The 26,533-nt window shown below is 36.1% G+C and overlaps 1 protein-coding gene and 1 pseudogene across 1 annotated transcript; both read right to left on the bottom strand.

Annotated features, from left to right (window-relative positions):
• Window positions 1-11,618: 11,618 nt before the first annotated feature.
• LOC143573196 (receptor-like protein EIX2) lies at window positions 11,619-14,456 on the bottom strand. The gene has a single exon (XM_077058139.1). The coding sequence runs from the start codon at window positions 14,454-14,456 to the stop codon at window positions 11,619-11,621; it is 2,838 nt and encodes a 945-aa protein (XP_076914254.1).
• Window positions 14,457-22,840: 8,384 nt separating this feature from the next.
• Window positions 22,841-25,988, bottom strand: LOC143573188 (receptor-like protein EIX2; annotated as a pseudogene).
• Window positions 25,989-26,533: the final 545 nt, after the last annotated feature.

Here is a 26,533-nt window from a genome sequence, read left to right as displayed (position 1 = left end):
TCGAAGATGGTGACAGTGTGACTAGGCGTTGCCTTGCCAGCGGCTCTGAAAATAACTTTTGTATTTTGAAGGCTATGATGTTAATGACAGTGTGACTAGGCTATGGTGACAGTGTGACTAGTCTATCGTCCGTGGCGGCGATAGACTATCTATGTTAATGAAAATAACTTTTGTATTTTGAAGGCTATGATGATACTTGTATACTTATCTGAGCCTTCTTAGCGACGGCGATAAGTCAATGATGAGGGGCCTAGCTTCATCTGAGACCCGATATATACATTAAACAACATTGCATTTGTGTGTTGTAATTTTCATTGGAATTTGCATTTCTTTCAAAATTTTCATTTGTGTTTCTTCTAATTTTCATTGCATCTTTTTTGTTTCATTGTCATTTGATTCGTCTTGATTTGTTTGTTTAAATTTTTACCAAGAGGTTGATTTTACTCTTAATATGATGAAATAAGGAGATAAATTGGGACCAGTTGTAAAAAATAAAAGAAGACATACAATCATAATGTTAGTAGTTATTGTTTGAAAAATACACTACGGATTTGCGAAATTTAGTTACGGATGTAACATAACGAACAAGCCAATAACATGTACCAATAACCGTCAATTTAACGCCCGACCCCTGAAGCGCGGGTAAACCCACTAGTTGTTATCAAGTAAGAACTTAAATATTGCAATACCTGAACTTTATACATAAATCAATTATATAATTCCACAAATTCATATTTGCAGATCTTTATTAATGCATGTGACAAAACTTTGAAGCATCACAATATATATACGTATAATTCTTATAGTTACATGTAAGTTTCTTTATTACTCCACCTTTTTTATCTATTTATTCCTTATAATCATAGTAGAGCATAAAATTGTTTATGGTATCGAATAATCAGTGATTATTATTAACAACGAAAACCCTTAATATAAAAGAGGAATTACAGCCCTATACGAACCATAAATGTTGTAAGGAGATAAATACAAATATAGAAACCAACTATTCTCACTTTGGTGGGATATGATGGTAATGTGGCTAGGGTGCACATAGAATGTAACAAAAAAGGAACTTTTTGGTACTTGGTAGGATAACATGAGAATTAAAATAAAAGATATAATAACAGTTGGTTCAATGAGGCATGCTTAAATTAATTAACACTAATGGATTTTTATTTTGTGCATAAAAGTACATAGTATCAAGCAGGGGTGGAAGTAAAATAGCATATTACAAAATCATTTTTCAAAGGCGAAAAAAGAAAAAAAAAACTAAATATAAATAATAGCAGATATAGTCATAGCTCCAATTCCTTTCCGTAGGTGGTGACCCACAGACTTAATAGTAGATAGAGATGGACTTTGACTTGCCATGTATTTATTTAGGCTAAGGGGTGTGGGGGGCTCTAGTGGAGGCTCCAGCCAATAATATTATGACGTGTGGCAGAGAGAGAAACTGGATAAGGGGGATGTTGGAGCCCCCGTTGGAGCCCCTGGCCCTGGTGTGAAGGGGCTCCAGCTAATATATATTTTTTAATTAATTCCACACCCCTCAACGGCTCTTTTTCAAACTCCAAGACACCTTTTATCTCTCTTCTCCCGCGACCAGCCTCACGCCTGCCTGGATTTCCGCGCTCGCGCCCCTGCTCGCGCCCCGGTGGTGTGTGGTTAGCGCCCCGGGGCGCGAGCGGAGGGGCTCTAGCGCCCCGGTTAGCGCCCCACACCCCTCAGCCTTAGCCGACAATGTTGATTGATCCAAATTTTTCTACTTATTAATTACATAATCAACACTTCTGATCTTGTAATGAGTACGGGCGAAAATTTTCTTTTCAAACTAAGAGCATAATCATCCCACTTTCTATCTTCAAACAAAAAATTACATTAAAACTCACTTTATTTTCTCTTTCTATTTTAATTAAATAATACTTTTTATATTTTTTCTCTTTCCTTCATTCACAACCACTTTCAAAATATATTAAAAATTTATAGGGGATGAACAGTAATTTTTCAAATATACAAAAAAATCACTATTTTTTCTAAAATATAAAAATTCTTCACTCACAACACCCTGAATCACTTTCTAAATTATAAAAACACCCCTCACATAATATAAGAGGTTGAATGAAAATGCTCTAATAATCTCCTCATAAAAAACAAAACTTCGAACTAATGATCTCCTCATAAAAGAAAAACCTCTATGACCACCCCCACCCCACCCCACCCCACCAAAGGACTAATTGCATTTGAATTTGGATGTATTATAACTTGTTGGAATTAGTCTTAAAATTCATAAGGGCGATTTTGTCATTACTAGTTTATTTAGTCAATTAATTTGAAAATGATATCCACGACTTGAAAATGATACACCCACCTCTTTGATTCGGTTTGCTAATGTGATAGACCCACAATCAGCATGTTTTAAGAAAGCCGAAATAATCGAAATGGCCCATCTCGAAGAATTCTTACAATCTTTTAAATGCAATGTTCATCAAGCCCATAAACACTTGGAGCCATAATCTGTTTCTTACTATTTTTAATTCGGTTACAATTCTCTAAATAGGCCTTAAAATCAAAACTTTTGTATTGAAAGAGGTTTGTGTATGCACGCCAGCCGTTCGATGAAATGCTCCAACCAAATTGGTGCTTGACGAAATGTTTTGTTATTCAGTTTAATTCCCCTGAGGCTACAATTCATTATGTTTTGTTCCTATGATGTTGTATTTAAATCGCTACAGACTAGTTAATTAGGCGTTTGCTGTTGTTTTGAACTGTTTTGTGGACTGCCTGTTTTTAAGGTTGTTATTTTATAGCCCTCAGGATCAGGGGCGAAGCTAAAGGGACCGGGGTGGCCCCGGTCACTGTCGTTTTCTCCGTTAATAGGGTAAATTTCGTGACTTTTTCCGAAAATTTTTATAGGTGTTAAGTGCGGTCACTGCCAACTTATTTTCCAAAAAGCTACCGGTCACCACCAAATTTTTTTTTTAAATATAATACCCTATCGTTTGATTTTTTTATAAAACCTCACGGTTTTTATAAACAAACGTTATAAAAATTGTAAAAAAACTTAGTTTTTAATAGAATTCAAATTTGGAGGGGCTTGTTGTAAATTGTTACATAACATAACTTAAAAAAATGAAACAAGAATTTTTAAAAAACAATCGCCCTGCTGCTTGGCTGCTTCCCTTATGCCTGCCTTCTGAGTTCGCCTCCGACCCTCTGCCCCATCGCCGTTCGCCGCTCATCCACCTCCGCCGCTCGTGGCTGCTCTGCCTTTGTGTTGTTAAACATAGTTCAAGGATTATAAAATTAGGGTTTGTAATTGTGAATTGGGGATTTGGGGAAATTAGTCAATTAATTGGTATTGTATGGTGAAATTTTACTCTAACTTACCCTATTGAATCTTCTTAATCAGGTTAATCATGAAAAAGCAAGACACAATTTTTTCTTGTTTCAAAAAAAAGCCAGCAGACATCATCTGGCTGGGTCTTGCCGGTATCAACAACGAGAAAAAACTACCAAAAGGAAACAGCAACTAACTATGGCTCTTGGTGGGCCCAGACAACGTCCTAGGCGTAGGGGAGTGCGGTATGCCTTCAATTCAACAAGCATACCCTGGCCAGAATAGTACTGAGATTTCCGTCTCTGTTTAGCTGACTCGCTCGGGATATCCTAGCATCATCCCGGCATTTCACCGTAAGAGGATCCTTAAAGGTGATTCCAAAAGTGATTTGCTTGTCCAGTGGTACTTGTCGCTTTTCTCCGAAGGCTGTTGAATTAGCTAAACCACGTGGGTGGCGGTTGATGAACAAACGAGTAAATGTCACAGAGCTTCAACTAGTGAGCCGGTTAATTTTAAAGGTTGCCGAGCTGCTTTGTAATTCTTATTCTAAGGTACTCACCCCTCCTCTCGGCTCTTGTATTATTATGAATATTTTAGGTCTAGTTTTTTTAATTGTAAGAATAATCGTTTTTAAATGAATGAAAAAAATTAGATATATAGATGTCATATTGCTTGATCTGACCCAAACCACCGACCCGAACGAACCACCGACACGACCCGAACCGCCGACACGAACCGAATTGTCGACCCAAAAATTTTTGGGTCCGTGACTTCGGTCACCGCAATGGCGAAGCCCAAGCTTCGCCATTGCTCAGGATATAATTAGTTTTTTACAAGTTTGTTTATCAGTCTATCTTGCAGAGAAATCACATCAGCTGAATAAGGTCCTACTGTATAGTACATTGGAAAACTTTCTTGAATTCCAATATCCATGGCTTGAAGCCTTGAATGCGTAGGTTGTTTTCATTGTTTCTATTTTTAACATTCAGCCATAAGAGTGTAATTACATAAATCCATAGCTTAAATATTTTGTTGTTTTTATATAAGTTACAATGTTCACTGTAATTGAAAATTTTTATAGATTTATTTGCTTGGGTGTAGTTTGATCATTCTTCTTTTTCGGGAGATATATTGCGCAAGTCAAAACAGATTGGGTCAGGCTGGTCCTACCTGCCCAAAACCTTTTTGGTGGATTTTGATTTATATTAAGAGGATCACCAATAATAAGGTTTTTAAAGGTTGTTTTTTATATCACATGGCACATGACCCACTCAAATACATTCTCTCTCCTCTTTTCTCCCTTTCCTTTCATATACACACTAGGTTAATAACCCGTATGTTATACGGGCTGAAAAATGATATAATGTCAGTAAAGAAATATTTACATATTTGATACAAGTTATAAGTGAAATCAAGCATATAAAACAATTATAATTATTTAAAAAAAATCCATAATGCCAAATAATTTAGTAATGTATAACAATTTCTCATGAATTAAATTATATATTACACTAATTATAATAGTGATGAAGGATTTAAACATAAATTGTTCATAAAGGAAATAATTCAATGGAAAAAGTTTCCATCGGGTTTGAAAATACCGGTTATTTCAAGAAACTATTTTGAACCATATATGAACCAAAACCGCTTGTTCAAATTAACATAAAACTAAAAGTGCCTCAATAATGAATTTAACTTTTAAGTTAGATAATACTATCATTTTAAATAACCTGTTTCGACTCAAACTCATTCTGATCATAACTCTTTTTTACCGGCCCATTTTGACCTTAACTAATTTGATACTATTTTAAAACAACTTGTTTTGACCCGAACTTGTTTTACTCTAAAAACATATTGATCTAAACTTGTTTTGAACCAAACACGAACCCGATCCGCTTGTTTAAATTAATATAAAACTAAGAATATATGGATAATGAATTTTATTTTTAAGTTTGAAAATACTATGATTTTAAAACAACAAAGTGGTTGAATCTTACACACACACATAAAATAACCATGACCATCTTTTTGTTGAAATAGTCAAGCTTGCTCACTCATATAGAGAAACGACCTTAGTCACAACACCATTGGTTATGTCGTTTACCGATTATGAGCGGATTTGTTTTGTCAATTATGGGTTAATCACAATTGCTAAAAAAACAAACTTTGAGATAACCATAAAAATAGTATAGGGGAAAATTATTTGTGAAATATTATGAACTGTTTGATAACAAATCATATTCTTGAACCTAAAATATATCAACCCGCTATAACTTCTTTTCATATATTGCTTTAATATATTAGTTAGATTATTTGAGATTCTTCTGGAAGAATCTCATCCCGTATTTTTTCCTCCACATAATCAACGCTCTTTTCTGCCTCATCTGTTCTCTCTTCTACAAACATTCGAGAATCTCCTATTGGAGATGATCTAACAACTATAGAGATTGACACTGACACCGAATGCTGGTATCTTTATAATTCTATTGATTTGATGGTGTCTTTTTGGCTTTCATATTACAAAGCATTATATAAATGACCAAGTCAAAGGAGGCCGTTTTACTTGAAGCTGATCAAGAGGACTATTCAGGTTACAATAGCAAAGGCTTTCGCGCGTGGTGGAAGATTTCTCAATAAATTTTCGTGTGTATAATTATGAATAAAAAAATTTATCAAATGGTTGCTGAGATTGAAAAGATTAGACTATAACGGTATATGCTTTATATTAAATGCACATCAAATCCTCTCTCACGCGCACGATAATCTTTAAAATAAGATTAATCTACATATCAGGAAAAATGAGGATCAAGAAAATATTTTCACGTTTCCCTTTTCGGCTTCTTATTATCCTTCTACTATTATCATACCTAGTGTTTTGAAACCTGACCCGGCCGGTTGAATCGGTATGACTGGGACCCAGTACCTATACTAGGCCGAGTCAGGGCATTTGGCCCGTTTTCTAAAAACCCAATCGGGTGGCAGTCAACTCGGAACTAGTGACCCGACGGGTGAACCGGAAAAAAGGCTTTTTAATTAAATAAAAATTGTGCGAAAGCCGGGAATCGAACCAGGGTGCACACCTGAGATTAAGTATTGTCTAATACTCGACTAACCAAGCAACCAAACAACATTTATGCTAGTATAGAAGAAATATAAATGCTATATATTTAGAAAATCTGTGTAAATGCACATAGAAGTTTTTTTTTTAAAACAACGACTTTCTTGTATTTAAGCTACCGCACTCTCCAAATTTGGAGAGCCCCGATGTGTAACATTTCGAGTTTTCAGTATCTGTAGTAGTATCCGTTTTATTGGATTTTGAACTTATTCGGAACCTAATTATTAATAATATTAAGTAATTATAAGTATTTAGGAATTATATTTTCACTTTGTACCCTTTATATATCCTAAGCTAGTTATTCTTTGATTTAACTTTAAAAAGAATCAATATTTAAACATTTAATGAAGTCCAGGGGCTAAAGTTGTAAAAAATGAAACATATCCTTAATGTCGCCAGAGCGCCGCACGGTAGGCATCCCCCTCACCGCCACGCACCGCCGTGGAGCTTCTGATCAGATCGTTTAACTCTTGATTGTTTCTTAGTTCGTTTTTGACCCGAAATCGCTTATTTTAAGACATAATCGAGTAAATTAAGCCCCAAGAAATCACCCAAAGCTTAGATACATGTCCATATTTATTAACCCTTGTACAAGAACGAAATTTACTAGTTATAATATTAATTTGATCATTAAAAGCCCATTCGGTTTCTTAAACGAGTAAGTTACCATATTTAGTTCGATTTAGTGTATCCTATATAAACTATCATATATTCTCTACCATAAATCATCCCTAAACCTTAATTCACTATTCCCAGCCGTCCTACCCTCTGCCCATATGGTATCTTCTCGGTTTTTGCTTATACGTTGAAGATTCAAGCTTGTTCGTTTGACTTTGCATGCGTGTGGACCGTTGACTTGTTATATCTATTTGTTCTTTCGCTTTACGGGTAAGTTGTAAACATAAGAATCATTCATAAACATTCCCTAGTCAATAACCTTCAATCAATTTTGGTGGTTGAAGGGTGTTGACTGGTCAATTCGTTTAAAACTCGTTAAAGGACAAAATAGTCAACTAGTTTGACTTAATGTTTTCTCATACTTCTGGTCGAATTCAGCGTTCAGTCTAGAAGACTTTTATTCTCGTAACGTAATTTTAAGGCTAATGACCAAAACCTGACTTCCGAATCGCTGTTCGGATTCTGGTCAGTACCAGCTCGCTTAAATCTTATTTATAACATATCTAGAGTTCTAAACGTCCGTTTGGATTGATTCCAGCGAAAACGAGTTCGTTTTTATTTAAATTATCATATCTTAATGTCTCAGATTCTGAATTGTTAATAACGTTTGACGTGTAGTGGACGACTCGCTTATTCGTTAGCTTGTTTAATCGCATTTATTAATCGCTTGTCATTAATCTAAGGTGAGTTTGATCATTTCCCTTTTTATATACTATTTTCAAATGTTTTGGGGATATATGCGTACTTACTCATATTTTCTATCATATATTATACACAAACTCGCAAACATAATCATTGTGTGAATATCAATTAAATGCTATTTGCTAATTGTTATTTGCTTATGTGTATATTCTATCATTGTCGGAGAGGTCCAACATATCCCCTTGTATGAGGTTCTCATTAATATGATCATACGACCATCTTATTAACTGGAGCCCGATTCGCTTGGCGAAGGTAAAACGACAATTTTAGTTCATTGTAATCAATGCCCGATTCGCTTGGCAACGATTCATTGGCACACTAGCACGTCTTTGGTTGTTTTTATGGTTGATATATGTTTTTTATGATTTGATTGATTACTATCACATGTGTTTGTTTGCGTATTTAATATTTATCATATATTATTTATTTGTTATATAACTATTTGTTGTGTCAAAATTGGTGATTATCTTACTGAACATGTGTTGTTAACAAACTCCATTTTCTACGCATATGCAGGATACTTTGTTTTGAAGATTGAAGTTGGACACTTAGACAAGACCTTAGGATATAAACAAGATAATCGTTATTTGAGCTTACGTTCATGTATTTAAATTGTTTGTTCTATTTAGATATTGTGTGTATTTATTTTTAATAAAACAATTAATTAAATATTGTCACATTTTATGTATGATAGTATCCTCGAGCTGTGAGCAATTGGATCACGCCTCGGCATTTTCGCCTTAGGTTGGGGTGTGACACGATGCCTCACTCTGGCCAGATTATGTTGTCTTAACTGGCCCACGCTAGCTTCAGAATTTGGCTTGGGCATTTCCCTGGGAAACCATACCGCCGACTGCCACTTGACAATCGTTGTGTCGCCACAAGAGCAAAACTCTCTGGTGTAACACACGGTGGGACGAAAACCCGAGTGGGCTCAGAGTTCAAACTTACAACCGTTGCACAAGGCCTAACTCAAATCCTTCGTTGCCAATATCCACCCAAAAGTGACACTAGTGAAATTCGAACTTGAGTCTTCACTGGGGAACCCAAGACTTCTACCACTAGGCCACAAGTGGGGGATAAATGCACATGGAAGTTGGTAGTTATTATTATTTTTTTATATTTATAATTTTTGTTTACATATAATTTATATATATTTATATTTAAATTATTATAACGTCATCCGGGTCAAATAACGGTCCGCCCTTCCAGATCGATTCGACCTTTGACCCTGTAAGGCGTCCGGGTCAACATCCAGACCGGGTCTAAAAGCATTGATCATACCCTCATCATCATGTATAAAAGTTTACTAATATATAAGAAGAAAATGCAGCTTGAACCAGTGTTAAGAACGGGCCCACAACAAAAGTACAATCAGCTTAACAAGAGTGAAATTTGCAACTTTTAAGCATCGAGAAGACCGTGATGTCAACTTTTTATATCCTATCATACACATATATCCTCTTTTAGAACCATAAGTATATAACCACATCATAGCTACTAGTATTTACCAGACAAATCACCTACACCAAACGTAAATCTTGAGCAATATCTCTTGTTCAAAAATTGCGCGTTTTATATTGCTTTGGATTTATGAACATATGAACATAAATGCACTTGTGCACACGTACGTTTTTATTTACATTTCCTATAGCATTCCCTCTCATAAGCCGAGAGTTATATATTAGAACAAAGATTCATATTACAAACATAATTCCATGAAATGATTTAAAACATAACAAGGTTTACCAACTTAGTATGAATTTCAAAGAAACTTTTTATTAAAACAGATGCCCTTTTGAACCCTTGGAACACTCTTTCATTTCTCATCAATAGTCTTGATAACCTAAGATATAAGAAAGAAAAACGTAACGTTGAGCATATTGCTCAGTGAGCAGGGAAATATAAAGAATAAAAAGTGGATGCAATGCTAATTAATTTAATAATAAATACATGTTCGAACTAATTAAAACATCTTTAAGCAATGATTCACTTCTATCATCACATAGTTTTTTTTTTTTAATTTTTTTTAACAGCGACATTCGTTTTTGTATTTAGGCTACTACACTCTTCAATTTGGAAAGCCCTGTTGCCCCACTCTGATCAGACTATGTTGTCTTAACTAGGCCCACGTTGGCTTCAGAGTTTGGCTTGGGCGTTCCCCGTGAAGGCATACTACCGGCTGCTACTAGACAGTGTTTGTGTCACCACAAAAGCAGAACTCTATGACGTAACACACAGTAGGATATAAACTCGGGTGGGCTCGAAATCCGAACTAATAACCTCACAAGGCCTAGCTCAAATCCATCATTGATCGAACTTGAATTTTTAATGGAAAACAAGTCTTCCTACCACTAGGCCACAAGTAAGGGATTCATCTACATAGTTAATCCGATATATTAATATTGGAACAAAGGTTTTAAAAGTACCAAAGATCATGACATATCCTAAAACAATATGAGTTGCCTATTAATCATTATCATCGTATTCAGTAAGTCCCACCAATAGCAAAGCTATGATAAGGTCTGAGTACGATAAGATGTAGACAGCCTTACCTCTACTCGATAGAAAATCTAAAGCATAACAAATATGTACATACAACCATTCATCAAAACAAAACAAGTCACGAAGCAACAGTTAAATTGTTTAGAACAGAAAACATGTATTTTAAATTAATTATATTAAACATATTCTAATTTAGTTAGCTAGATGAGTTTCAATTAATATGATACCATATTCAGTTTGTATTCAACAGAAATATTGGAATTTTTTTAATAAAATGGGTGCGTGTAAATCGGTGAACACAACTGAATCAATTGAGGGCAGAGGCGGAAGGCTATGTTAGCAAAACTCCAGCATTGAAACCTAGACGTTGTTAAAACCCGAGCATTATGACGATGAGTTGACACGAATTCAGTCAAAACCAACTTAAGGTACCAGAATTAAAACAAAAGGGTCAGTAAAACTCGGGCGTTGCGGTGGTGAGTCGGTAAAACCTGAGCGTTGTTGGTCTCGGGATTTGTGGTGGTAAATCGACACAAATTTAATTTGGTTCAATTATGCTCGTTACGATACTGGAACTACGAAACAAAATAAAAATACAAAAAAAAAATTTGTCCAATAACGTACAGCCAATTGGACCAATAAGATGATAGCGTCACAAAACTTTCAAATTATATATATTAGATAATAATTTACATTTATAAAACGCGCAAAAAAATTAGTTTAAAAAAATTGTACATTGATAAATGTTCAAAGGAAATTAGTGTGACCCTTCGATAGATAAATCCGGGTTTCATTAGCTTTGAATAATATTAGTTTTATTTTGTTGGACCCCTCATAATTCAAAAACGCGAATCTAACATATATTTTCGGTTCCCAGATTTAAATGTTTAAGTTCACCCACTATGTGATAGTGGTTGTAATAATGACGATGTGCCCTGAAAGTTCATTTGGCTCTGGCCCTCCATAATGGTTGGCCGGCCTTGTTCTCTTTAACCCAACCTGTTTTCTTACCCGATCCATTTTATGCCCTCCGTAGCAAAAATTTCTGAATCCGCCACTGATTGAGGGTAGCATCACTTAAGTTCAATACATTCGTATTTAGATATTTTTTGAAAAATTCTAGAACTTAGCTAAATAAAATCTTAATTAGTGTCAGATTGTTATAGTTTATCCTAATTTAATATAAACCATCACACTGCTATTATTCCAGTTATACAATTCAAAATTTTGGCAACTATGTGAAAGCTTATGTTCTGTGAATCAAGGAACGTACGTACCTCATTTGAAAACATTCCTCCTTAGGAGAGCAATATTGAGTAGGATTGATACCACTAACCATCCATAAACATTTTCAAGAGTCTCAAAGTAAAACACCCTCCACCTCCTAATAAAATGCAAACTCCCAAGTAGTCCTATGAACCCAACAACAAACCCTGGGCCCATGCCAGCATAAAACCACAAGCCTTCATTACTATCATCTTGACCTCCATCATCACCGTCACCAACATGGTTGTATGTTACATCATTTTCATTGCAACTCCGTGGTACTTGTGGCCCACATAATCCACTGTTCCCTTCATAAATAGACGGGTCATCTAGAGTCCGGAGCTGATTTCCAACTGGAATTGCACCTGATAAGTTATTGAATGACAGGTTCAGGTAGCTTAGAAAGTTCAAGCTAGTCAGACTTTGAGGAATCCTACCAGAAAGCTTGTTCATTGACAGATCTAAAGATTCCAATTGCTTTAGATCTCCAATGTTAATAGGAATGTGTCCTTTTAGAAGGTTTCCAGAAAGCTTCAAATTGTTCAACTTCACAAGCTTCATTAGAGCATGTGGAATTTCTCCAACAATATAGTTTCCTGAGAGGTCTAAAGATGTAAGAAACCTCATTGTTTTGGTGTACAACAACTTCCCTCCTTTTATGTTAACCCAAATATTTTCATCATAGCTATGCACCAATCCAATATAACCAATGTAACCTTCATCGGTGATCATACCACTTAAATTTCCTAAGCAACGAGGGATGCTCCCTGTTATGTTATTACGTGATAAACTTAAAAATTGAAGATTGTTGAGTTGACAAAAATGCAGCGGAATCTTGCCTGTAAACTTATTTGACTCGAGATTCAAAAATTTAATCTCAGATAGATTTTCACCAATCCAGAAAGGGATGGTACCCATGAACAAGTTGTTCCCTAAATCCATGGTGACCAATCTCGTCAAGTTTTGTAAGGACACCGGGATATTTCCCTCTAAAAAGTTGTTGTGCAGGTGCAATGAGCTTAGACTTGTTAGTGAGCCCAATGAACTTGGAACAACACCAGTTATGGAGTTATTTGAAAGATCTATCACAATCAAACTAGTCAAGTTCCCTAAGCCCCCAGGAAGCCTTCCGTAAAAGTTATTTTGTGATAAATCCAAAAGTTGGATATTGGGGACCTTGCATAAGTGTGCTGGAAAGTTTCCAGTGAAACGATTTTTTGAGAGATTAACAACTTGCAAACTTGGGTTCATTGTTCCATTTGTTTGAGGAACGTGTCCTGAAAGTAAGTTATCTGAGAGATCCAAAATGTACAGATTTTCTGGAAAGGCAGCTAGTGATCCTTCAAACTTGTTTGAGTTCAAGAAGAGATTAACCCCGTCTATTATCTGGTCACTAGAACTCTCGAAATGAAATCGCGGCAGTTTTCCACTGATCTGGTTATTGGACAAATCCAAGTCCAGAATACGAGACAAGATGTTCTCAAACCACTCTGGTATTGTATCTCTAATACTCGAGTTAAAAAGATTTAAACTCCGGAGATTTTTCTGTGTTTGAAGCCAATTCGGGAAGTGGGGGCCGATCTGGCAGGATTTAGCATTAAAAATCTGCAGTTGGAAGGGAGCAATCCACCGCGAGCTGAAATTTAACGCCAATGAACTCTCAGACAACTCCAAATGATTCAGATTCTTTAGCTTCGTGAAGTGCGTTTCGGTGAGAACCCCGACCAATGAACTACTGGAGAGATCTAGATTCTTGAGCTTTGAAAGTTGCCCAAGACTCAAGGGAATGCTCCCATTTAATGGATTATCACCAAGAGCCAAATCTTCTAGCCCCGAGAGTAGTCCAAGCTTTGCGGGAACAGGCCCGTAAAACTTGTTTCCTGAAAGGTCAAGACGAACGAGGTTGCTCAAATTACACAACATATCTGGGATCAAAGTTTCAAAGTAATTGGACGAGAGGTCGATGGAAGTAAGAGCACTGAACGTTCCAAGATGATCAGGAATTTCACCATGAAATTCGTTTAATTTAAGGTCTAGATGCATGAGGTTGGTAAGGTTTGATAACCAAACAGGAATGGTGGAATTGATAAAATTGAAAGAGAGGTCAAGCGAACTAACAGACGTGAAATTGGCAAATTTGGCGGAAGGGATGACAATATTACAGCTTTCCAGGTTCAACGTAAGCAAAGAAGGGAGCATGTTAAGTGGATGAAACCAATCAATACCTTCAAGGGATTTATATGATAAATCCAAGTGCCTTAATGATCGTAGCGAAGACATCCATCCTAGATCGTCCAAGACAGGCCTAGGGACTCCAATATCATATCCGTAAGAAGTTCTATGATCAAGATTATCCATGAGAGGACCATGGCTAAGATCAAGATATTGTAACCTTGAGAGATTTCCTAGATGATGAGGAACTACCCCGCTAAAACCCGAGTGTGTCAAATTAAGGTATTCCAAATGTACAAATGATCCTAAAAATTCAGGAATGGTACCTGAGAAATGGTTTACGCTCAAGTCCAAGGAACGCATGTACTTCAAATCTTGTAACGAAGGACTCAACTCACCAGCTAGGCGTTCACGAAAATTCGAAGATCGAAAATCAAGCTTGACAACATGACCATTTCGTCTATCACATCCAACTCCGTGCCATTCACAACATTCTACTCCTCTCCATGTTGACAGAAGATTAAATCTGTCTGTGAGGGTTTGTTTGAGTACGAGAAGAGATCGCCTCTCCCTTGCAATGCATGTAACATTTGAAGAAGTTATAGGCATGGTGTTGCTGCTTAAGGAAAATGTTTGGAAAAAGAGGAATGCAAAAATGAGAAGAAAACTGGTTTCCATCTTGGAGTAGCGTAAGTTCAGTCTTACAAGCAGGGGATGATAGATATTTATGGCATATCATAAAATCATTTTATATTATGCAAAACTAGAAATTAAAAAAAAAAAAGAAAAGAAAAAGTTGTAATAGTTTATACTTCGGTTTAGAGTCATGGGCAGTGGCGGACTCAGAAATTTTATCCAACGGGGTCCCAAATTTGGGTGGTTCGGATTTTTCGGGTCGGGTCGAGACAAGGAATATAATTAAAAAAAAAAACAATATCGTAATAAACAGAAATTTGATCATTACCGTTACAAAATCAATCAATTAGCTCTAAAATTCAAGTTTTTAACAAAACTAAGTCATAGTTTGATAATACAACATAAATTACCATTACAAAATCAATCAATTACTCATAAAATTACCTTTTGTGGCTTGTATGAGACAAAGTCGGAGACTAGGTTAAGAGGGGCGGAGGCTGGAGATGGCATAGTCCGGTGACGTAGAGGAGGAAGGTGAGCCGTAATTTTTTTGTTGTTTCATTGCTGCAAGTTTAAAGCCCTAATAAACTTATATCTAGTAGGAATTTGTCAAATAATACACACACGGTTGTTCCCAATGCTACTTCATATAAATATAGGAATTTAAAAAGAAAAAAAACAAGGTTCAAAAGACTTGAACACATGACCTTTCACTTGAAAAACAAGAAAGTTACCACTCCACCACATAGAAGTTTGTAGTATGGGGTCCAACTACTAATTTATATGGGGTCATTCACAAATTTAATATACCGTCTCTAAAGAATTTTTAAAAAACATTGGTGTCTCGGGACCCCAATCTCATATATGTGGGTCCGCCCCTGGTCATGGGCGCGCTCAAAGTCTTTCGAGAGTTTGTGGCCCGTCAAATTTTTGTTACACCTGGAATTTTAATTTTGGATAGTTATTAATAATATTTTATTTCTTATCTGATTTCCTTTAATTAGGTAAAATGATAAACTGCTACTAAAACAGTAAAACGTTTAGCAACTAGCGTGTGTAATTTTACATTTACAAGTCTTTTCAAGATTCGAAGATAATCAAACGATTCAGTGGACACATATAATTTTTAATTTGTAATGTTCATGGCTTGTATGATTATAATATAATAAAATGGCATATATTTAAATAATAAATAAAATTTCCCCTGCGTTATATATATAGTAACGTATACTTGGGTTCTTACATGATCAGTCTACAAGACTTTTAACAAGCATATTTGGAGTCATGATCCTCAAAGTCGGTCTTGAAGGAGACCTTGGTCACAAACGTAGTGATACTTGTTACTAGCGTTGTAGAAATCGCTAGTCGATAGTCATGCGGTTGGGTGGGGACTAACAATCAATCAAGATTAATCGAGATCAATCGGATCAAACTTTAATGTTTAATATTCGGTTTTATATATACACATACACAATTTCATATGCAATTTTCATTTACACACACACACACACTCATTTTGGCCGGAAATTGGCTGGAATCTTGCTGGAAACCACTGATTTCTGGCGGAATCTTGCCGAAAACCAACGATTTTGGGCAGAAACCAATGTTGTAAAAGTCGGATTCCAAGGCCTTGGAATCGGCGATTCCAAGGTCCTCGGACATCAACCCTGCTGCTTTTTCCCAACGGCCACCATTACTCGCCAAGGTCCAACTCGGTCAGAAGTCGGAGTACTTGGGATTACTCGGCCTCCAAGGTCAACTTGGCCACCAATTTTTTTTTTTTTTTTTGTAAAATGCTAAAAATAACAACAAAACATGAATTTTTTGAATTATGTTTTTTTTTCATATGAATTATGTTTATTTTAACGTGAATTATGCTTGCCTTAACATATATATATATATATATATAATATCCAATAATTATTTTATGTTATGTTTATCTTGTCCGAGTACAGGCCGAGTACTCCCCGAGTACTCCGAGTACTCCCTCCAATGGGGTCAGCCGCCTAGCGAGTTTTACAACATTGGCAGAAACTCGTCATAAATATCGACTAAGTCCAATTAATCCTGAATTTGGCCGAATTTGACCAATTAATTGGTCGATCAGCCCAAAACTAATAGGTGGGATGAGGACTGATGATTAATCGGGGATTACTCGGCGTCTAACGGGATTTTTACCATAATGCTTGTAATGCTATCTGATTTTTATAAATAATAATGTATACTTGGTTCATACATGATCGGTCCACAAGACTATGACAAGCATATTTGGAGTCATCCTCAAAGTCGGTCTTGAAGGAGACCACAAACGTGTTGATACTTGTAATCTGGCTGCAGTTTTTTTCACCTCAAATTTTTTATAGATCAGTTTTTTTTAGCAGGTTATATCTTTATAGAGTAACATTTGTTATTAACTTTTTTTTTAACTTACCAAAATTGGTTTTCGAAAGAATTTAAATATCATTAATAATTAACATAATTTCATAACTCAAAATCATATAATTCCACAAATTCGTTAAATTCATATATACTTGTCTATATACTTTAGACAAAACTACAGAAAACATGCTTTACGTTTGTCTCTGTTTTCAAATTGTGCCCTTCATGTTTAAAACCACTCAATCCGTCTTTTCCGTTTATGTTTTATTTTATCCTTTTCTCTTTTTGACTAACTCAATTAGTTTTTTAAGTTAAGTAATGGCATGTGCAATTCATGTACGTGAGGATAATCTAGTCTTTTATACACATAAAAGATGAATATTATGAAACAAAATAGAACCGTAAAGGATGGGTAGAGTGAGTTTTCAACATTGAGTAATGAAATGGACAAAAAAATGAAATGGACGAGGTAGGGGTGTGCACGGTTGGGTTCGGTTAATGCCAATAACCGAAACCATAACTGAACACTTCGGTTATTAGAAAACAATAACCGTTCAATTTCGGTTTATTGGTTATTAACGGATAATTCGGTTAGTTTGTTTAATTAACCTCTAAATCCAAGCTTTTATATAGGTCCTCTAGATGGATCTCATAACTTTACTCGGATCAATCCGTATTGTTAGTTAGCGGAAATCACCAACAACACTCGGATCTTGGATCCTAGTCTTGCAAGTATAAAGGAGAGAAAAAAGATGAGGTTGGTAAAGAGGTTGTTTTATTTCCAAGAGGTATGTATTCAGTTGTTTGGAGAAATGGGTAAAATGACCCTTTTATAGGGTCCTCATTTCTCCAAAAATTACAAAATGAACATACTGAGTACGTAATATATCGACTAAAAGCAAACAGAAAGACATACACAATCCTAACAATAATATGGAATACTGGCCCAACAATATCCCTCTAGGATTAAGTATGCCGAGGAACCTTCGTCAAGTTCTTTGCTTTGTCTTTATTTCTTGAAGCATAGTGCTTGTCTTGATCCAAGAGCTTGAACGAGATTGGATTTTGGACAATTCTTTATTTTTCATTTTTGTAGACTTGAATTTCAATCTTATTTTCAGGAAAGGATTGGCAAAAGCAATTTTTAGAGCTATTGCAAAAGCCGAGTATTCATTAACCAATCGAGTTGTTTTGTGATAACACAGGTGCTATTGCTCAAGCCAAAGAACCCAAATCTCATCATAAAGCCAAGCACATTCTAAGGAAGTTCCACCTCAGAAGGGAAATACTGGAATGGGGAGAAATCATACTAAGCAAAGTAGACACAATGGAAATACCGGAACGAGGAGAAATCATACTAAGCAAAGTAGACACAGATCAAAACCTAGCTGACCCGTTCACTAAACCAATAACTTCGGACAAGCATGATCATCACAGAGATGGTATCGGTCTTAGATTAGCTAGTAGTTTGTTTTGATTTAGTATTTGGATGTATGAACATTTAAACAGTTATACTTTTGAGTTCACTTTTGATTTAATGGTTAAATTCAGACGTTGAATATTATAACTGTGTTCAATTCTAATACGTTTAATCCATGAATATTGTACTCTAAATTATCCTTAGTCGGTCAGACTCGTGGGAACGAATCTGAATTAAGACTATTTTGACTTTGGACTCAAGGAGTTGACTTCCAAACTCATAGACCTCATTAAGAATGATGTTGGATGTAACTCGCATCAAATCATCTTCATGGATCTTAGTCATAAGATGTTTTGATACTGGTATACTTATTTGGTATCCTTAGACCTGAGATACATATTAGAACGTTCGTTTAATAAAGGCTATTCTTTGATTAGTGTCAACCACTGTCGCGTAACTGCATGCTATAAAGGCATTGGTTGGGAATAATCTGAAGTTGTATGTAATCAAGATGGGATTCTGTACTCTTACATGATATGTAACAGTTAGACATCTTGGCACCCTCGTTGATTGAAACTGGTGAAGTGTGAGACCTCACCCAAACTTAAACTTACTGAGTGTTTGATTGGACCACTTTGATTCTAGATCGAGAACGATAATGATTGAATGCAATATGAGATTGAACCTGATCCATGTCTCATTTTTCAATTGGTGTCTTATATAGAAAGGATAGATGACAACGAATACCATAAGTTCATTATCTTGCAATAGTGTACTCCAAGATGGTTTTGGTTAATGAATTTAAAATTTCATAACCTGTTGGGGGCAACTATGTGTAGCTAGAGCATTGCTGGCTGTTAATATTGAGCAACTTAACCAGAAACCATTCAAGTGGGAGACTGTTGGATTTATGGACCGGTTCGGGTAAGTAAATGCGGCCAACAGGGTTATGACCCGTGAAAGTTACACCGTAAGGTAACGAACAAATCACCCGCTTAAGTTAGTTAACCGGGATGAACTCTTTAATGAGACAAAATAACATGGAGTGGGCTTTGGAGTTAGAGATGGATTTAATGGTCCGTTGGGTTTTAACTAATTAACATTAGTTTAACCTAATTAGTGGTTATATAATATATGATATTATAAAACTATAACATCCGAACACAAGTTCCTAATTCTTTCTTCCTCTACCCCAAGCCACCGGACAGCTGACCGCCGACGCCTGCCGTCGACTGCAGTCGCCACCCGCCGTTGCTGCTTGCTACCCCGTCGCACCAGTCACCACCGCCGCTGCCGTTGCCACTATGCACCGCCACCGACGGTTGTTTGTCTCGTTGTGTCACCTAGCTCAGTTCGTTCTCAACCGGGTATTTATTAACCAAGTTAAACTAAAATATATTGTCAGTTTACAATTTATATTGATTTGTTTGACTCGTACTCGTATTATTTGTAACCGGATCCTGTACGGTTCCCAAAAGTGATGATTATTGGTTTAATATTCCACTGCGTAATCCTTTATTAATATGATTAATAAATATGGAACCTTTTTATTAAAACCGGGTTTAATTATTAGACCGTTGACTAATCATCACTGAACCCAACAAATGATGCTTGTGCTGATTATCAGTAAGAAGAAAAATGTGAAGACAAGAGAATTGGTAATATCCATTTTGGAGTAGGATAAAGTTTAGTCTCACAAGCAGGGGAGGATATAGTATAGCATATCATAAGCTATTTTTGTGATGCAAAAATAATAATTACTAAAAACTAAATAAATAATAGTAAATAAAAATTAATACCCACTTTTTCTAAAATATAACGTATGTCTTGGTTAGACAATTAGACCTGATCAGTCCACAATTTGTTGCAGATTTAGAGTCACCTATCAAAGTCATAGCTCAAAGTCTTTCAAGAGTACTTGGTGGCCACATACATACTTGTAACTCGCGGTTATATTTCCTTAAACTTTCCTATCATAACTTGTTTTGATTTTTTCTGATCAGGTTGTAATTTTTTTAAAAGCATGTTGTTATTAACTCTTTCAGCTTTACTAAAAACTGTTTCAAAAAAGTAAATAAAAAAGGAAATAAAATAATATTAACTAAATGAATTTATAAATTCCAAATCATTTAGCCTTTTGGTTTTTAATCTGCCAGCTCCAGGCAGGGGTGGATCCACTATTGTAGTGCGGGGGTCGACCGACCCCTGTAAAAAAAATTTTAGTAGATTATATGCGTCAAAATCTCGACCGACCCCTGTGAAATTTTGACGCCGAACCCTGTGGATTGGTTGTTGATAGAAACACAAAGTCCGAGATTAAAAAAGAAAGGAAAAGTGAAAGAAAGGGACTGATAATTCCGACGGCAGAGAACAAAGAGCTTTGTAAATTGTAACAGAAAGGTATGAAGAAGAAAACCTAATATTCATTTAGAAGGTGTTGGACCTTTTTCTTAAATTAAGTCACAGCCATATTTCAAATATTTCATTTCGGCTCACGGAAGATAAAATTCAATATTAATAATTTAATAGTAGATCTTTAAAAGAGAATACTAACCATTCATTCATCTCTTATTATTATTAATTTATATAAAATGTAACACATGTACAGAAGTTTATGATATGGTTTATTTTATTTATAATTTATTTGTTTAACCATAGTTTATTATTTGCTAGCTTCTTGTAAACTTAATAACAGTTTTATTGCATAGATAACCTTTACAAATCAGTTTTATCGATAGTCAATCGAGCCAAAAAGTTTCCGACCCCTGTGAAAAAAATTTCTGGATCCGTCACTGGCTCCAGGATGATCATAATTCATAATGACTTTTTGTTGTCTAATTAAAGGGTATATTTATGTAAAAATGTCACAAGTATGTGAAAAAAAAACCACACACACATTGCATGCGACAGAAGTATGGCATTGATGGCATATCTGTCAATATAACTTAGTATTAATTTTCAAGTTTAAACATGAGCAGGCTACGTGATTGCTATTGGAGCATGATCATGTGACTTGCGCCATTAATAACGTCTAAAAGGAACCCAAAAAGATTCCATTTGGATACCTATATCAGAATTACCGCCATTCAGCTTGTGGAATGGTGGTGACATTGGACAAGTTATAAGACGGATTGGCGGGCTAGTCAGATACCTCAATTATGGACATCATGCAATCTTGGAAGATTCCATGTTGGTATTGATCGATTACCATCAACTAGAGGTGTTTTGGATGATAGCGGAACTGCTCGATTTACGATGCAAGATGTTGGAAATGAAGGGGTCCATGTTTAGCTTGATTTGCTATCATGCTTTCTCTTGTTTGACTGTTTTATCCCCCATATGTCACGGTGGGATCGGGTGCACTTTGTGTTATCCCCCCATATGTCACGGTGCACTTTGTTTTATCCCCCATTTGTCTATCTCGTTACGAAACCGACACTCGCTATGACAATTCGACAATGTAAACCCAAAAATCAAAATCGTGGTATAACCAATGGATAACGTCACATGTTCTACATCGATTAAAAGCCATAAAAAGGAATACCCGTACTCGTTCTTATGTTACCAATACCAGTATTGATGTTATTAAGTCAGAATCTGTTCAGTTCGTCGTCCGACACCAATACCGATTCCAATAATGCCAATATTAGTATCGATGTTCGGTTGGAATCGCATCTGTACGGTTTGTCAAAGTACCAACACGGATCGGCACTCGTATAGCTTAATTTAAAAATATACTCTATTTTGAATACATCTATGTTTTCAACAAAATTTCAAGTTAATGGCTTGAAGCTGATTAGTTATGAGTTTCACATCCGTGTGTCATTCTTAATTGGTTAATATATTGTGACACCACATTCATTATCCACCCTGGTTGTCTCTCCATTTGCTCTCTATGCACGTGGTGCCTTTTTAACTTTGTATTGAAAGGTTTAAGGATGCACACCAACTGTTCGATGAAATGCTCCAACCTGATTGGTGCTTGAATTCTTTGTAAATCGGTTAATTCTTTATGTGGCTACAATTGTTGGGTTAATCGGTTCGTTTACTGGTCACGGGTCAGCATGCTATCATTTAAATGGGTCTTTAATCAGCAACGGTTTAATGGAGAAATGGTCTTGTGTTTACCGAGTTTTATGAGATGCAAACGTGTGGATTTGGGAACAATTTGTTCATGGGTTTAAGTTGTATGTATAATATTGTTTTAGTCAGTACCCTTTGTTTATCGAATAAGAACTTTCATTTGGCATTTACCTTCTGCATAATTTCCTTTCATAATCGCGTCCACAGTTTTGTTTTAGTCTTAAAATGGTTTTTTTTGTTATTACAAGTATGTTTGCTATTTAGAGCTGCTTTGTGGTCTGACTGTTTTTAAGATAGTTATTTTTAGAGCCGTCAGGATAAGATCTGTTATTTACAAGTATGTTTACCAGTTTATCTTGCCGAGAAATGACGTTGGATGACGAAGGTCCTACTCATTAATATCAAGTTTCTGAAGAACGAATTTGATTTTGAACGTGAACTCGCAGCCAATCAGAATACAAACAATTAATGCTGATGCCAATATCCATAGCTCATACTTTTTTGGAGGGTTTTGATTTATCCATCAGCTTAAAGGCACGTCAATGATAGTAGTAATTAACTAGACAAACCAATGAAACGAAACATAAATCTATATGAATTTACCTCTTGGGTTTGTAAACTTTGGAATGTTGAGTGATAACAAAAATGAACTTGTACAGGAGTTTTTATTTATTATTCTTTATTTTGACGATTACATGAACTGGTGTTTGAGAGCGTACCTCATTCGACAACTTTCCTCCTTAGGCGAGCCAGATTCAGTAGAATCGATTTCCTTAGCCAACCGTAAACAATTTCGAGAGTCACAAAGTAAGCCAACCTCCAGGACCTGAAAAAGTGCAAACTCCCAACTATTCCCACAAATCCGACAACAAACCCTGGGCCCATTCCTATATAAAACCACACGTCTAGGGTATCGTCTTGACCTTCATCCTCACTAACATGATTGTATGGTACACCATTTCCATTGCAACTCCTCGAAATGGGAGGCCCGCATAGTTCAATGTTCCCTTCATAAATCGATGCATCGCTTAGAGTCTGGAGCTGATTTCCAACTGGAATTGGGCCCGATAAGTTATTGAATGACAGGTTCAAGTAGCTTAGAAAGTGCAATCTAGTCAAGCTCTGGGGAATCCGACCTGATAGCTTGTTCATAGACAAATCTAAAGATTCCAGTTGCCTTAGATCTCCAATGCTCATTGGGATATGTCCATTTAGAAGGTTTCCCGAAAGATTCAAATTCTTCAACCCCACAAGATACGTTAGAGCACCGGGGATTTCTCCAACAATTTTGTTGTTTGAGAGGTCTAAGGACGAAAGAAATTTGATTGTCTTTGTGTACAAAAACTGCCTTCCCTTCATGGAGGCCAAAATATTTTCTTCGTAGTTTATAATGGAAGAGTCGTCAGCGGCAGTTGTGATCATACCACGTAAATTTTTGAAGCAATGAGGGATTTTCCCAGTTATGTTATTGTGTGCCAAGCTTAAATATCTAAGAGCTTTAAGTTGACAAAGCCGTAGCGAAATCTTGCCTGTAAACTTATTCGATTGGAGATTCAAAAGTTTAAGCTTAGATAGCCTTTTTCCAATCCAGAAAGGGATGGTACCCATGAACATGTTGTTCCCAATATCCAGAGTCTCCAATTCAGTCAACTTTTGCAAGGACATCGGAATATTCCCCTCAAATCTGTTGTTTTGCAAGTGCAATGAATACAGATTCTTTAAAGAACCCAATGAACTTGGAACACCACCGGTTATGGTGTTATATCCAAGATCTATTACATACAAATTAATCAGCTTTCCTAAGCATCCAGGAAGTCTTCCAGAAAAGTTATTTTGCGATAAATCCAAAATATTGACGCTAACAACCTTGCATAAGTGTAATGGAATGCTTCCTGCAAGACGGTTTTTCGAGACATTAACAACTTCCAGACGTGCATTCATTGTTTCATCCGTTTTAGGAACATTTCCCGATAGTAAGTTATCTGAGAGATCCAAAAATCTCACATTTGATGGAAATGTAGCTATTGATCCTTCAAATTTGTTTGAGCTCAAATTCAGGATTCCGTCATCTATTTTGTTACTACTTTCGAAATGAATTCGTGGTATTCTGCCACCAATTTGGTTATTGGACAAATCCATGTAAAGAATATGAGAGAAAATGTTCTCAAACCACACTGGTATTGTATCTCTAATACTCGAGTTGAAAATATCTATCCTTTGAAGATTTGTCTGTATTTGAAGCCAATTAGGGAAGTGGGGTCCGGTGTTGCATGAAGCTGCATAAAATACCTGCAGTTGGAAGGGAGGGATCCATTGAGAGCTAAAATTTAACACTAACGAATTCAACGACAAAACCAAAATTTTCAGATTGTTTAGCATGGTGAAGTGAGTTTCAGAAAGAACCCCAACCAATGAATTGAAGGAGAGATCCAGATTCCTGAGCTTTGAAAGTTTCGCAAGACTTAAGGGAATGTTGCCACTCAATTGATTAGAATGAAGATATAGTTCTTCTAGCCTCGAGAGTAGTTCAAGGCTTGCGGGAATATAGCCAGAAAACATGTTTTCAGAAAGGTCCAGATGAATGAGGCTGCTCAAATTACATAAATGTTCTGGAATTAAAGTATCAAAGTAGTTTTGTGAGAGTTTCAAGGAAGCAAGAGCACTGAACATTCCAAAAAATTCAGGAACTTTACCTTGTAATAGGCTAGCTTGAAGGTTTAGATGTGTGAGGTCTGTAAGGTTTGATAACCAGAGAGGAATGGTCGAAATCAAGTTAAATGAGAGGTCGAGTGAATTTAGAGATGTCAAATTGACAAATTCGATCGGAGGGATATTTATATCAGTTCATGCCATGTTTAAGGTAAGCAAAGAAGAGAGCGCGTTAATTGGATTGAACCAATCAATATGTTCACCAATGCTTATCCCTGACAAATCCAAGTACGTTAATGACGATAACGAAGACACCCATCTCAAATCATCCATGATATGCAGTGTTGGTGCTAATCCATGCATATTGGAACTGGTATGATGCTCAAAATAGGTGTTACTTATGACTAAAGTTCTCCTAAGATCAAGATATTGCAACCTTGAGAGATTTCCTAGATGATGAGGAACTACTCCTCCAAAACCTGCGGCTGACAAATTAAGGTATTCCAAATGTTTAAAAGACCCTAAGAATTGAGGAATATTTCCATAGAAGTCGTTCAGGCTTAAGTCTAAGTAACGCAAATGCTTCAAATTCTTTAACGAATGACTCAACTTACCTTTAAGTTGTATGTTACGATCGAGCATTAGTATCTCCGAATACATTGGATCCGGAGCTCGTAGATCAAGTTTAACAACATGACCAGTTTGACTGTCGCAACCAACTCCATGCCATTCACAGCATTCAACTCCTCTCCATGTTGACAGAAAATTGAATCTGTCTGTGAGGGCTTGTTTGAATACAAGAAGGGACTGCCTCTCGCTTTCGATGCATGTAACATTTGAAGAAGTCATAATCATGGCGTTGCTGCTTATGACAAATCTTTGCAGGAAGTAAAGGAATGTAAAAATGACAAGAAAACTGGTTTCCATTTTAGAGTATGATGATGTTCAGAGTCTCATACAGTGGAGGATATATGCCATATCATAGAATCTTGTAAATATAATAATACCCAATTTAGTCACCGCTCCATGTTCTTTCAGCAGTTTGTGGGGCTGTGGGCCACGCACATGCTTGCAATTAATGGTGGACTTGACTTGTGGTTGGCTACTTGTACTTATTGGTGGACTTTGACTTACCGTTAACATTGGTCGGCTGCAAAAATATTTAAAGTTAACTGAATTTTTAATTCCAAATCTTATACTTCAATGAATTTATAGAATCATGTTTTTATATCTATTAGAAAATCGTAGCCAACTGTAATGAAAAGTTGATCTACAGGAAACCACAACTTGCGTAACCGGCGAACCAAAGCACATGCGTTGTTTTTCTTTGATTAACAAACAGATCTGCATAAATGGCATTCGATCTACAACCCATTTGTCCTCCCGTATATCAAACTATCAGCAATTTGCTTTCAACTTATTGAGTTTGTGGTTTACAAGGACTATTTGTGATCAAGAATCCAAACTAAAGGGATGGAGATCCATGATCAACAAGTTTTTGGTTGTGGCCAGTGTTGGTGGCAGCCATGATTGCCAAGATTTAAAGTTATGCTAAAACCTATTAAGTAATTGATATTATGGTCAATTG

Source organism: Bidens hawaiensis, unplaced genomic scaffold (genome assembly GCF_021521415.1).
Source record: "Bidens hawaiensis isolate Kalapana, Puna unplaced genomic scaffold, B.hawaiensis_p1.1 tig00001382_1, whole genome shotgun sequence".
Taxonomy (NCBI): domain Eukaryota; kingdom Viridiplantae; phylum Streptophyta; class Magnoliopsida; order Asterales; family Asteraceae; genus Bidens; species Bidens hawaiensis.
This window is presented reverse-complemented; position numbering and strand designations above follow the sequence as displayed.